The sequence below is a fragment of the Phoenix dactylifera genome, chromosome 7, assembly GCF_051530095.1.
Source record: "Phoenix dactylifera cultivar Ajwa chromosome 7, Ajwa_hap1_PhDact_Kaust_v1.1, whole genome shotgun sequence".
NCBI classification, from domain to species: domain Eukaryota; kingdom Viridiplantae; phylum Streptophyta; class Magnoliopsida; order Arecales; family Arecaceae; genus Phoenix; species Phoenix dactylifera.
In genome coordinates, this window is record NC_143196.1 from 21809678 (window position 1) to 21824818 (window position 15141).

Below are 15141 nucleotides of genomic sequence, written 5' to 3' on the forward strand. Positions count from 1 at the left end.
ACGGTTTTTACCGATGCTTTAAAGCGTCAGGCAATGTAATTATTTTAAAAAAAATTAAAAATATCAAACTCCATAAATTTACATATATCATAAAACACACATTATAGAATATGAACCAAACATTCAAATTACATTGATATTAACACAAATATTTAGATCATTTGAAATATAAATTTACATAAAAAGTTATGAATTACAATGTACTTTTACATATCAAACTCCATAAAAAACAATCTATAAAGTATCAGGGACGGGATTCAGCTCCATCATCATCATCTCTACGAGCATTTGAAGTATCAGAAATCTACAAAAAAAAAAAAAAAGAAACCTTAGATATTTGTAAAAATGGGATACATTAACTTATACATCATAATTGATAATATGTAAAATTTTATTCAGCCATAGCTCCATTGAATTTATCAGATATGCCAAGAATGATCATCCAAACAAAGTGAGACAAGAACTGTGATGGACATGGAAAAAATGTCGCAATAAATACTTAAAGAACAGAGAAAAATATTACCAAAACACCTGCAGGAGGATCACGATATCCTGTGAGTAGGGCAAAAACATAGTTTTGGCCATTGTGTCGTGCCTGGAGGAATATGCAGAAGAACATTAGTAAAAGAACCAGACAGACATTGATGCAAATCTGAGTCCAAATTTTCAGTGATACTACCTTAGTGATAATGCTCAAGTCTGGAGGATATGCTCCTCCATTGGCAAATATTGCTGCTTGTTCATTTGGATGTGGCTGAGGGAAACGATCGCTTAATTTACCAGGACGTGTGAACATTTCACCTTCATCATTTGGCCCATCAACCACCTCAACCACAGCTGCCATAGCCTTTGTCTCCTCTTCAGTGTATGCTACACCAACAAGATCTCGATATGAAATCAGAGACATTGAATGGCAAGAAGCACAAACTTGTTGGTAAACTTGGTGACCGCGCCGAATTCTGCTCAAGTTCATTATAATTAGTATTTCAATCATTGTACATCCACATTAAAACTAGTATACAGCTTTGCTTATTTCGTTGTGTAGATGAACAAAATGTTAGTTATCTAAAACGGACAACCTTTTTTTGCAGCCAAGCTACTAAGCTACTCAGGTTAGCCATTAAATGATAAGAGATCTCTTCAAAGTTGATGCAGCAGATCTCAAAGCATAAATTCATTCAAATTCATGTAATATATAATTAAATCAGTATAGCGAATATAAGAATCTTACAGAAATGAGAAAAAAATTAGTAAATATAGAGATGGTACTCCACTTACGATGCGTGGTCATAGGAACTAAGAATGCCTTTGTGAGGCCAAGGATAGATTGGACATGGTAGGCCATGCTCAGCTTCATCAGCAGATGCCAAAGTAGCCAGGCTCAATATACCAGAAACACCTGCTCCAAGGAATGCCAATGCTCTTAGTGATTTCACAGCAGTAGATCCAACACTTTCTTGATCTTGCTTGCACACATAAGATCGAAGCAAAAATAGGGCCTGCATGTAAATGATAGATAGTTAAATGCACAAAGAATGGAAATAATAAAATTAATGCAACTTGACTAGAAACCACCACCAAAACTAGAAAATGAAACTCCCTTCAACCAGAGGAATATAATAACTGGAAAGGCTATCAGTAATTTTTGTTCTTCGCCTACTGCTCAGAGAACAAGTTTCATCTATTTGCGTAATGAAGATTAAGTACCTGGGTGGAGGAAGGGAATGGGGAGGCAGATGGGATGCTTACAGTTGATTGAAATTGAGGTCTCTTCCTCAAAAGCTGGTGGATGGCTCTTCCCGCAGCCATTTTAGTCAACTCCTCAAAGAGTGAAGATCAAGTAGCTCTGCATATGCAATAAGAGAGTGTAAGACAAAAGGCATATGAATTTCCAGATTGAGGTAAGATCAAGATTTTTCCCTTACTCAAAACAGTGCACAAAGCAGAGGAGAAATTCTGAGATACATTGATCTCCAAATATAAATATCAAAATGCATTATGGAAGAGATTTGAATTTTCCAAGGAGAGGTGCACACACACATCTTACCCTATACTAGGACTGCTATAATATGTGCATCATTCTCCATTTAGACTTACATCTGTCAACTAGTTTCTAATGTGTTTATAAACATTATACTCTTGATGTTTGCATTGATATATATAGCAGGGAAATTGCACAGATACCGTAAATTGACTAAAGAGAAGCATATTCAAATGACATGTTAGACAAATTAAGAAAAACACGAAAATTCAATTAGACTTACATCTTGTAAGGATCGGCACCAGTGAAACCAGTAGGTTTTGGTATCGGAATAAAAACCTGTGCACAAAGTCAAAAGAAAAACAAACAAATAAAGAACAAATCATGAGGGCGGAAAACCCTAGAACAAAACCAAAGATCTTACCCTCCCGATTAACAGCAAAAATAGGGCAGTGGCGGCCAATAACATCATTCCAGACAGTTCTTGACTGAGATTTTCCAAAGTACATCAGATCGAAGTGGATCAAGAACGGATCCAGATAAAACGAGGGTTTCAGTTCGAGTTTTTACCCCGTGGCACTGGCCCGCCTTGCTCATTGGCACGATGTCTCCCAGCCTGTAAGCGAGCGAGATCGAGAGCAGAGACGAGATTCAGAAGAAGAAGAGGCAACGAACTGGAAGAGCTCTTCGATCGCCGGCCATGGCCAAGACTCGGACCCGAGCTTTTGGGGGGAGGAAAAGGAGGGAGGAGGGAGGACGAGACAAGGGTCGGCGCCAGAGACGAGGGAGGAGGAGGGGACAAGGGTCGGCTAGCTCTATTAGGGCTTGATCGATCGAGGATAGAGGGAGAAGGGGGGCGGCCGCAGGATTTGATGAGATTTGGTTTTCAACGACGCATATAAGCGTCGTCTTATCCCAACTCTACGACGACGCTAATAAGCGTCGTAATTAGCCGACGCTTTTTACAAGCGTCGGCTATTTTTGGCAGTAGTTGGAAAATTGCCGACGCTTGGAACAAGCGTTGACAAAAAAGCGTCGTTAAAACCCATATTTCCTATAGTGATCACAGTCAAGACAAGGCTGGGAATTAAGTAGATCCCTTACAAAAATCTTATGAATCAAAGGTTAGCATATCATCCTAGCTTAGCAACTATTCACTAGCAAGGGCATTATGAGAAATTCACTCCATCTAACTAATAAAAATCTCATCCCACCATCTCCTGTACTCGAAGCAGCAACTGCAACATCACAGCACAACAACTATCAACCCCTCTACAGGCCAGGAAACTCTCCACCTCCCTTCCATCAAGGGGGAAGACTCGTAGCCAGCTCCTATTCCCGTTTTATATGGGTCCTTTGCTTCACACTGGATCAGGTATGTACTCTCCCTCTCCTTTCCCCCTGCAGGCTAGGAAACTCTCCACCTCCCTTCCATCAAGGGGGAAGACTCATAGGCAACTCCTGTTCCCGTTTTATAAGGAGCCTTTGCTTCCTTTTGGTCAGGCTTTGTGATGGGGACATCAGAGCCCTTCATCCAGATGATCCTGAGCCCCCAGATTGAGTCAGACCCGTTTATTTGCATATTTATTTTATTTATTTTATTTCTGGGCTTGTTTGCATTTTAGGGCTTATTTGTGTTATTTGTGGGCTTATTAGGAGTTATTTTTGTGTAAGGAGGTTTTATGTTAATTGTGTTTATTTGGCTCTATATATAGGGGACTATTTTCATGATTAGGGTTTTAATGAATGAATGATTAAGAATTTCTTTTTTCCCACATCTTATTCTTCTTCCTCCTCCTCCTCCTCTCCTTCTCTTCTTCCTGCGTCCCTAGAACCTCTTCTTCCTTCTCCCTCTCTTGTTCTTCCTTCTTCTCCTCTTTTCCCGCAATAGTCCGGCATCAACTTGGTATCAGAGCCTTGGTGGGTTTTTGATAGTCAACTATAAAGACCACGCAATAGCACGTATCTAGTAGGATAGTGATTATGGGTATCGATCCACAGGGATTGGGGTACAATTGCTTTTCTTTAAAAAAAATATTTGAAAAAGAAAATTTAAGAGAAATGCAATTGAAGTGATATCAGTTTGAGGGAACCTAAGGCAAAGAATTCACCACTAACATTGAAACAAGGGTTATTTGTATTTTAATTTATTCTTGGATTAACATGCAAATTGGCTACAAGCCTAATAAGCATTCGAATAAAATTTTACAAAAGTAATTTAGGCATAATCCATCTTTGATTGGCATGAAATGTCTACCCTAATCTAAGGTGGCAGCACATCGCATCTTTCCTAAGGATGGACTATCTTATATTTACTTAGTGATCATGAAGAACAGTTGTATAAACATCATACCTAAAATCATAGAAATTAAATATGATTCAAAAGAAGATATCCGTTAAAAACAATAAGTTCATACAACCCCAAGAATATAAAATAAAATATAAAACCCATGTCCCTTTGTTAGGACTGCATCCAGCCCTAGTGAGGAGATTAGCCTTCCATGGAGTGGGGGACGACAGCAGCAGCGATGTAGAAGGCCTTCATCACGACTGGGTTCTCCTTCTTTTCTCCTGTCGGCTTCCTCTCCCTCTTGAACTTCATTATTTTTTTCTTTGGAAAATCATTCCGAAATACCCAAACTACTATCTCTCCCTCTTATTTTCTTCTTCCCGTGGGATTTGGACTCCCCCTGGAATGCTTCATGGGGTCCGTCTCCTCCCCTTTTATAGCTTCACCAGCCCTCTCTCCTCTGTTTTCGTGGCTCTTCCGAATGGGCAGATAAGGCATGAGCTGATCCGGGCGTTGAGTTTAGAGCTTATCCATACTCTATTTTGAAGCAGGGAATGTTTGGATTTGCTAGTGACGTGGATGTAGTGGGAGAGAAGAAGCTGCTGGGATAAGGATGATCGCAAGCTGGGAGATGTGATCTAATCCGGAACGTGGAGGAGAAGCTGGATGAAGCTGAGAGGGAGAGTTTATCCGTGGGTGAAGATAAGGTGAACTGGGAGTTTGTTCCGAAGCAGGGGAAGATGTGGAGAGCGTTGGATGAACTGAAATGCTTCGGCTGAAAGGCTGAGATCCGTTCGTGATGCTCATCCCGGCTGGACACGAGATATCCGGATGCAAGAGAGGTTGGAACTGGGGCGGAAAAATCCTTGAGACGCGTGGAGTGCATCGTGGAAAGCAGGAAATGTTGGGAGGAATCCCGATTGATCCTAGGATGCAGAAGATCCCGTCTCTGTTCCGAAACAGGGGAAGAGGATGAATCTTTGATTTGCGGTTGTGGATAAGCTCAATCCGGAACACTGACTGGTTCGGAGCTAGGATATGGGGTGAATACGTGGATGAGGCTGAATACAAGCGGCTGTTGGCTTGGTTTGTGGACGTGGAAGGTGAACACGGGCGCGAGGGAAATCTGGGAAGGTTCACTGGTTTGATCCACGGGTGATGGAATTCCGTTCTGAATGGGATAAGATCTAGGAAGATGATGCGGATGCTGGGGAGTTTGGAAGTGCTGCCGTTGGCTGGATAAGGATGCAAGGCTTGCTTTTTGTTCATGGGATATGGGAAGAGATGGGATCTATTTCAACAGAGGGGAAAACCGTGGTTATTGTGAACGGCTGATGCTCTGTCCCAAGGAAGAAGAGATCGGAAGCTGGGAGGAGTTGGTTGGGAGATTTGGGATGCTACGGGATGAGGATGATAGATTCGCTGGGAGCAGGGGATAAGGAGAAAGAGCTCTCCCGGGATGCTCGGGAAGACTGGCTTGGGTGTATGTGGAAGAAGTTGAAGGAGAGATAAGCTGTTGGGAGGAAATGACCCGTGGTAACTTGGATGCAAGATGAATGGCTGAGATGGGATGAGGTTTTGGGATCCGTGCAATTAAGATGGGATGCTTTGAGATCTGGGAGACAAATAATTGAAGGGACTTTATTGTTTTTGAGATTAAAATTGGATCATGTGGAGAAAGAGTTGGAACGAGTGGAAAGAAAATTAGGTGACTGAATTAGAGGTTCTTGATTTGCGGGGTGCATGGGATTTGGGTTCAGAGATCATCCTAAATCAATTCGACTTGACCTGCATCCATTAGACTCAACCATTAAATAATTAAATCAACTCGAATTACCTCTGATAATTATTAAAATGCAATGATGATGGTAACACATATTTTATGGTTAAATTTACGAAATATGCGAATTAAAATAATGATAAGTGCTATGTAAATTAGATAAATTTATTCATTATTTAGCACTTATCACACCCCCCAACTTACATTTTGCTAGTCCTCGAGCAAAATAGAAAAAACTAACTCACTTTCGCAGGAATCGCGATTGCATTTACCGTATGCAATAAGGCTTTAAACCCCTAGGTGGCCCTAGTGGACGAGTTTTGTCTCGTGAGAATTTTCGGCTCAGATACCCACAAACTGTTGTCTCTATCCAAAGAGTTTATTGTTTTATAAAATCTAACTTCAAATGCATAAGTGCCAAGAATTTCAAAAGCACACAGAGTTTTAATTACTAAGTCAGCCCAAATCCTATGTCAGTATGCAATTTAAGTTGAAGTTATTAAGTTTCTATTAGAGAGTTGTAAGGCTAATTTATACTTGGGTGCTCGGTGATATCTGGACCATACACAAGCTAAGGCTGTAGATTCTCCAAATATTGCTAAAACTAGTAGTTTCCAAGAATTGATCATATAAGACCTAATCACTGATTCAAAATCATCCTATCTTGCAGGATTTCGAGAGTTGTGGATATTTACTTTAATACTTCATGGGCTTTATCTGTAATATTCCAGTTTACTCGAATTTTTACAACGACGGCTTTCACCCTATCGTTTTTTCAAGGTCAATATTATTTTCTCTTTTTTTTAATTTATAAATAAATTACGCACTTTTACTCTTGTAATGATTCCTCCGTGTAGCGAGCATTCAGTCAACACTCCCACACCAGATGGCGTAAGATGTTGGGTATCAAGACTCCCCTACGGACCTATGCTCGGGTTCCTTATACAAGCCCGCTGACCTTTGACAATAGGTAGCCCTTTTCGATGTACCTGACTAAATTCACTTCTTCTTCTTTTTTTTTTTCTTTTCTTTTTTTTAACATGGGATAATAGTGAATTAGATAGGAATGATTCATCAGGACTCAAGGTTGCTACCAGACTTAACAACATAATGTTGAACCTAACTCTTAGAAGTGCAGGCCATGTGTGTTGTGAAATTCCAAAGTAAAAATTATCTTACAACTCGCTAAAAGAACTTTTAATAAAAAGAACTCAAATTGTCTTACTCCTGACTAGTCATTGGGCTTTTTTAGATTTTATATACTTTGTGTGTTTATTATTTCAGCACTAAAGCATAGAAATTAGGTTTTTTTTTTTAGATAAACTTATTTAAAAATACGAAAATGTAAAAAGTTCTTTAGGAAATTCGAATTTTCTATACCCCCCAACCTAGACCAGACATTGTCCTCAATGTTTTTTTTAATTATTATTATTTTTTATTATTTTTTATTATTTTTTATTATTTTTATTTTGGACAAAAATATGATGCATATGGAGGATAGAAGCATTGTACCTTAGTTGCATCAGTAATATGAGGACACTTGAAAAAATGTGACACGAAAATGTGCAAAAATAACCTATGAAAATTGGGTTGCCTCCCAACAAGCGCTAAGTTTAACGTCTTCAGCTAGACGCAGCGCATCCTTATCAAATCATACCGGGTTCATGTCGAGTTCTCCAAGGAAGAAAATTTGTGGGAAACTAATTATCAGGCAAGGAGTTGACTGCTTCTATGGCCTTGTCTATATCAAAGTCAAAATGGGCCAAGCATATTTTCAGAGGGTTATCTGCCAAAATATAGGGAAGAGCTTCTTCTACAAGATCATCCATTTTGTCTATTAGAAAGCACTCAACTGTTCTCGCGGGTTGGTCAGAGGCACGAAATATATTTAGCTTGACCTTCATATTCCCAAAGGATATATTCATCACCCCAGTTCTACAATTTATACTCGCATTGGCTGTAGTTAAAAAGGGGCGCCCAAGGATCACGGGGATTTGTTTCTTAGGATTAGGCTCATGTTCCATATCCAGGACGATAAAATCTACAGGAAAATAGAATTTGTCTATCTTGACAAGAACATCTTCAATTATCCCACGTGGTGTTTTTACAGATCGATCAGCCAATTGAAGGGATACCGAGGATGGTTTTAACTCACCTAACCCAAGTTTCTCGTAAACTGAGTAAGGTAAAAGATTGACACTTGCCCCTAGATCTAAGAGTGCTTGATCAATGAAATTATTTCCTAAGACACAAGAGATGGTGGGAGCACCAGGATCTTTGAATTTTGGTGGGGTGTTGTGTTGGAGAATAGAACTCACTTGCTCAGTTAGGAAGACCTTTTTAGGCACATGTGTCCTAGATTTTCGCTTTTGGGTACAAAGGTCTTTGAGAAATTTGGCATATGAAGGAACTTGTCTAATAGCATCAAGAAGCGGGAGGTTGATTTTGACTTGTTTGAAAACCTCCATCATCTCCTCTAGTGAAGTTCCTTTCTTGCCAAAGGGAGAGGGTGAATTAAGAGCTTCAGGAAATGGGACTTTTGGAATATGAGTTTGGGCAAAAGCTGGAAGAGCTGAAGAAGAAGAAGGTTTTGGATTTTCATGTGATACATTTTGCTCCTCCTCTTTACCTTCCTTATTGTTACCCTCCTCAATCTTATTGTTTACTACACGTCCACTCCTTAGGGTAGTCAGAGCATTGGCTTGTTCATGATGAATTGTATTTAGCTGATTTTCTTGAGCCATATATTGTCCCCTAGGATTACTCACTGGTTGGCTTGGAAGCTTTCCTTCCTCTCGCTTGTTCAGTGCATTAGCTAGTTGCCCCATTTGGGATTCTAGCTTGGCGATGGATTGCGTGTGAGAGTGCACTAATTGTGTAATGGTTTCCAAACCTTGAAGGGAGGTTAACACTTTCTCCTCAAAGGCTGTGTTTCTATGGGGTGGAGGAGGAGTGTGTTGAAATTGAATTGAAAGACGGTAGGGATTAACATTCTGGAATGGTTGAAAGTTTTGGAAATAAGGCTGGGAGGTATTGGAAGTCTGCTGCTTCCAAGGGAAATTTGGATGGTTGCGCCACCCCGGGTTATAAGTGTTAGAATACGGATCATTACCCGGTTGGGACTGTGCTTGGGCAGCATTTACTTGTTCTTGCACAAATTCAGGGAATTGTGCTGCCGAAGGGCACTCAAAAACAGTATGAGACGGACTAGAACAGAGAGCACACACTTGTGCTTGGAGAAAGTTTGGGAGCTGTTCTCTAGACATTAGCTGGTCCAACTTTGGGGATAGTGCATCTACTTTGTCAGATAGACCTATGGACTGGCTAACTTCATATATGGTTCCTTTTCTTTGAGAACTCGGGGGTGCTTGACCAGCGGAGGAGGCATGGTGGAGAGAATTTTCATTAAGGTTTTCAAACATCTGCCATGCCTCATGCTCACTCTTAAGCATGAAAGTTCTCCCACACGAAGCATCAACCATCTGACGGTTTCGTTCAGACAATCCGTCATAAAAGCATTGCACTAATTGCCATTTGGGCATTTGATGATGCAGGCATTTTCGGAGTAAGTCTCTAAATTTTTCCCATGTTTCATGAAATTCTTCCCCGTCAGATTGGGAGAAGCTCGTGATAGCACGCCTAAATTGGTTCGTTCTTCCTATGGGAAAATATTTCTTTAGAAATTCATGTTGCATTTGAGCCCAAGAGAGAATAGAATTGGCTTCTAATGAATGGAGCCATTGTTTAGCTCTATCCTTAAGGGAAAAAGAAAACAGCCTAAGTTTCAGAGCATCATCAGTGAAGTTCTGAATTTTGACAGTAGTGCAGATCTCAAGGAACTCATCCAAATGTTTATATGGGTCTTCATTGTTAAGTCCATAAAAAGAGGGAAGCATTTGGATGACACTAGACTTAATTTCAAACTGTACAGCAGCAGTGGTATCAGGTAGTCGAATACAAGATGGAGAGGTATAAATGGAAGGAGTGAAGTACTCCTTTAACAGCTTGGGTTGTTCTTCAGCCATCTTGATAGGTGAAGCAGATCCTAGGATTTTATAAGTGCGGATTTCGGCTCGAAGGGCCCTAATAGAACGCTCTATTTCAGAATCAAAAGGTACTAATTCAGGAGATCTGGAATGACACCCTAGCATACACTAAAACTTGTTGGATCAGTCAAGTACAGTCAAGCATGCACTAAAGGAAAAATACATCAATTTCTTATGTTTATCCTAAAATCACTAGACAACTCCTAACTGGTTTGAAGAGGGCACCTAAGCCTCCAATCCGGTCTAATGAACTGAGTTGACCAGGTAAGCTCCCAGATAAGTGGGGGGGTCACGATGCGTTGCAAACGTTCCACTTAAAAACCACTTGTCTCGAACAGATGAACTGTCTCCCTTAAAGGGACAAAGCTTGCCTAGACATCAACTAAGCCACAGAGCGAAATTGGTGCAACTTTCGGTGATCTTCGTCCTATTGAGCTCGAATGTCCCTAAGAGCCAACGTCCAATTAATTTTAATTAACGTGATAGTTATGTGAGAATTGATTCACCTAATTTGGACAAGAATCTGGTAATAAAATCCAGTTCTTATCTTGTTAAGGTGATTGTCCTTACTATGTGCGGATTAATTGGTGGATGTGTATCAAGCATGCATTCACACTTTTGCTGAAATTAAAATCAAACAATCATCACAAAATTTCAGGCTAGTTGGGAATCAATTTAAATAAGAAAGGTTTAGATGTTACCAAAGAGAATTTTCCAAACAATTTTTCTTTATTTTTAGGCAAACCTCTATAGCATTCCTTCTCCAGCAGTTCCTTTTTTGATTGTCCCAGATTTCCTCTTCGATTCCTAATCAAATAAAAATCAAAAATTAGTAAGAGAGAGAAAGGATATAAGAAAAGTAACAAAAATAAAAAATATTTTTATTTTATTTTATATATATATATATATTTTTAAAAAAAAATTATATATATATGAAAAGAAAAACACTATACTAGCAATCCCCGGCAACGGCGCCAAAAATTGATAGTCAACTTTAAAGACCACGCAATAGCACGTATCTAGTAGGATAGTGATTACGGGTATCGATCCACAGGGATTGGGGTACAGTTGCTTTTCTTTAAAAAAAATATTTGAAAAAGAAAATTTAAGAGAAATGCAATTGAAGTGATATCAGTTTGAGGGAACCTAAGGCAAGGAATTCACCACTAACATTGGAACAAGGGTTATTTGTATTTTAATTTATTCTTGGATTAACATGCAAATTGGCTACAAGCCTAATAAGCATCCGAATAAAATTTCACAAAAGTAATTTAGGCATAATCCATCTTTGGTTGGCATGAAATGTCTACCCTAATCTGAGGTGGCAGCACATCGCATCTTTCCTAAGCATGGACTATCTTATATTTACGTAGTGATCATGAAGAACAGTTGTATAAACATCATACTTAAAATCACAGAAATTAAATATGATTCAAAAGAAGATATCCATTAAAAACAATAAGTTAATACAACCCCAAGAATATAAAATAAAATATAAAACCCATGTCCCTTTGTTAGGGCTGCATCCAGCCCTAGTGAGGAGATTAGCCTTCCATGGAGTGGGGGACGACAGCAGCAGCGATGTAGAAGGCCTTCATCACGACTGGGTTCTCCTTCTTTTCTCCCGTCGGCTTCCCCTCCCTCTTGAACTTCATTATTTTTTTCTTTGGAAAATCATTCCCGAAATACCCAAACTACTATCTCTCCCTCTTATTTTCTTCTTCCCGTGGGATTTGGACTCCCCCTGGAATGCTTCATGGGGTCCGTCTCCTCCCCTTTTATAGCTTCACCAGCCCTCTCTCCTCTGTTTTCGTGGCTCTTCCGAATGGGCAGATAAGGCATGAGCGGATTCGGGCGTTGAGTTTAGAGCTTATCCATACTCTATTTTGAAGCAGGGAATGTTTGGATTTGCTGGTGACGTGGATGTAGTGGGAGAGAAGAAGCTGCTGGGATAAGGATGATCGCAAGCTGGGAGATGTGATCTAATCCGGAACGTGGAGGAGAAGCTGGATGAAGCTGAGAGGGAGAGTTTATCCATGGGTGAAGATAAGGTGAACTGGGAGTTTGTTCCGAAGCAGGGGAAGATGTGGAGAGCGTTGGATGAACTGAAATGCTTCGGCTGAAAGGCTGAGATCCGTTCGTGATGCTCATCCCGGCTGGACACGAGATATCCGGATGCGAGAGAGGTTGGAGCTGGGGCGGAAAAATCCTTGAGACGCGTGGAGTGCATCGTGGAAAGCAGGAAATGTTGGGAGGAATCCCGATTGATCCTAGGATGCAGAAGATCCCGTCTCTGTTCCGAAACAGGGGAAGAGGATGAATCTTTGATTTGCGGTTGTGGATAAGCTCAATCCGGAACACTGACTGGTTCGGAGCTAGGATATGGGGTGAATACGTGGATGAGGCTGAATACAAGCGGCTGTTGGCTTGGTTTGTGGACGTGGAAGGTGAACACGGGCGCGAGGGAAATCTGGGAAGGTTCGCTGGGAGCAGGGGATAAGGAGAAAGAGCTCTCCCGTGATGCTCGGGAAGACTGGCTTGGGTGTATGTGGAAGAAGTTGAAGGAGAGATAAGCTGTTGGGAGGAAATGACCCGTGGTAACTTGGATGCAAGATGAATGGCTGAGATGGGATGAGGTTTTGGGATCCGTGCAATTAAGATGGGATGCTTTGAGATCTGGGGGACAATTAATTGAAGGGATTTTATTATTTTTGAGATTAAAATTGGATCATGTGGAGAAAGAGTTGGAACGAGTGAAAAGAAAATTAGGTGACTGAATCAGAGGGTCTTGATTTGCGGGGTGCATGGAATTTGGGTTCAGAGATCATCCTAAATCAATTCGACTTGACCTGCATCCATTAGACTCAACCATTAAATAATTAAATCAACTCGAATTACCTCTGATAATTATTAAAATGCAATGATGATGGTAACACATATTTTATGGTTAAATTTATGAAATATGCGAATTAAAATAATGATAAGTGCTATATAAATTAGATAAATTTATTCATTATTTAGCACTTATCAGTTTTGCCCCTGCTGCCAAAGCCCCGATCCATAAGGGCCTTAGTTTCCATGGGCTGCCGTCAGGTGAAAACTGTGTTAGCACTTCCATCTCCCGGCTATTTCTTCCAAACCGAGAGCGATATATATATATATATATATATATATATATATATATATATATATATATATATATATATATATATATATATATATATATATCCTCGTTCTCTCGGTTTTCATAGGAAGGAATAGAGGGGAACAAACCCTCGGTTTCAAAACAGAAAAAAAAAAAGTAAAAAAAAAAAGAACAGCCCCTTCGTGGTTGGCCCTTCCCTATCTCTGTGCCCACACCCACCGCCGTCTCCCTTCACGACGCCTCCGTGCCGCTGGTTCGCCGCCGGTGGTCATCGCACCCCACGAACACCCACCGTGCCACGAGTTCCATGGTTCTGCCACCGTCGGTCCCGTGACCGATCGTCGAAAGAAGTTGCCGCCCGCCGGAAACCCATGGTCGACTACCCCGGTGCCACCGTCCACGGAGCCGCAATCGGGCCTCTGCCTCCGTCCCGCAACCACCGCAGCATAACACCGAGTCCGTTGGCGGTTGAAGACAGACTTCATTAACGGGTAAGAACCAAACCCGTTAATCCGCTAGCCTGGCTCCGCTTCAAAAAAAAAAAAAGAGAGAGAGAGAGAGAGAGAGTCGCACGTGATCTGCGCGTGCTTCCCTTGCACGTGAGTCTCACGTGCTTGCCAAAAAAAAAAAGGGTACCTGTTCATCTTCCCCGATCGTCTGCCCGCCACTGTTGTCGTCGCCCGCCGCCGCTGCCGTCGTCGTGGCTCCTCCGCCGCCGTCCTCGCCGAACCGCCGAGGTGCCGCCGCTCCCTCATGGTGCTTCCCCGTCGCCGAGAACCGTTGCCTCCGAGCCCCTCCTTCTCCTCCGTCGTCCACCGCCTGAGCCGCCGGTGCCCGAGCCGATGCCACCATCCCGCCGGGGCCCAAGCCGATGCCGACGGCCTCCTCGTACATCCCCTCCCATTTTCCTCACCACCGGCCGACTCCACAGGCCGCATGCCGCACACCGCCCTCCTTCCGCCGCCCTCTCCTCCTCACAGTCCGACTGCCCCGCCGTGTACCTTTCTCCATCTTTTGCACCGCTGCTGCACCCCTCCACCACTCACCACCGCCTCCTCACCCACAGCTCGCCGCCCTCCCTTTCCCCTCATCCCTTTTCTTCTTCGCCCACTGTAACTCACCCGAGCACCTCTCCATCGACCCCCAGACAGGCCCCTTTTGGGCCAGGCCACCCATTGCCTCCTTACAGGCCCAAGCCAACAGGCCCTCACTACGTAGGCCTGATCCCATCTCACAAACTCAGCAGGTCCACTCTCCTCCATTTTACAAGCCCAGCAGACTAGCCAAGGTGTGATCAGACCCAAATAGAAGCCAATTGAAGCCAATTAAAAAGGTCCATCAGCTGCAACCGCGCACCGATCGTCGTCCCAGCCCACGAGCACACATTCTGGTCGCCTACTTCACGACAGGTAATAAGGTTTCTACTTTTCTTGGGCTTGTTCATTTAATTATATTCTAGTTCTCTTGCATGATAGCCATATTCTTGAAAATTTATATTGTTGTCAAAATTCAGAATATTAAACCTTTCACTTTCGAACCCGTCCTATTACCCTTTAAATCTTGACATTAAATTAGCACACTCTAGTAACAGGACGTTTCTCAACATTATTCGATCAGATTACTTTAGGATCAGAACAACTGCACTACTGGATTGCAATCTAATTTCTTAAATTGAATAATCTTAATCCTTAATTCTGAATAACCGTAGTAAAAATCAGCAACATTTAAATTTTAAGTTATTCTTGTGAAAACTTGTTGATTTCTGAAATCATAATAGATTGCATTAGTAGGTTGTCCTGCATCAAATCTGGTCTTGCATCATACTTATAAGGGTTTCATTAGTGACACTGCATTTCACATCATCACCCAGTGTCATCATTGCATGCCAACCTGTAGTGA

At 41.6% G+C, this 15141-nt stretch overlaps 1 protein-coding gene across 5 annotated transcripts; it reads right to left on the reverse strand.

The window, feature by feature from the left end:
• Nucleotides 1–111: 111 nt before the first annotated feature.
• LOC113461592 (cytochrome c1 1, heme protein, mitochondrial-like) lies at nucleotides 112–12723 on the reverse strand. 5 transcript variants are annotated; one of them, XM_088701289.2, is made up of 8 exons: nucleotides 10843–12723; nucleotides 2406–6059; nucleotides 2265–2320; nucleotides 1750–1846; nucleotides 1279–1499; nucleotides 680–959; nucleotides 524–595; nucleotides 112–304 (listed from the first exon to the last, which is right to left on the reverse strand). In XM_088701289.2, exons 4-8 carry the CDS (start codon nucleotides 1807–1809, stop codon nucleotides 245–247), a joined length of 693 nt encoding a protein of 230 aa, XP_088557415.2. In that variant the 5' UTR covers nucleotides 1810–1846; nucleotides 2265–2320; nucleotides 2406–6059; nucleotides 10843–12723; the 3' UTR covers nucleotides 112–244. The 5 variants fall into 5 exon arrangements, with proteins under 5 accessions (XP_088557415.2, XP_088557416.2, XP_089780441.1 ...); XM_088701290.2 differs by lacking the exon at nucleotides 2406–6059; XM_089924315.1 differs by having other exon boundaries at nucleotides 112–278; nucleotides 2265–6059.
• Between the last annotated feature and the right edge of the window lie 2418 nt (nucleotides 12724–15141).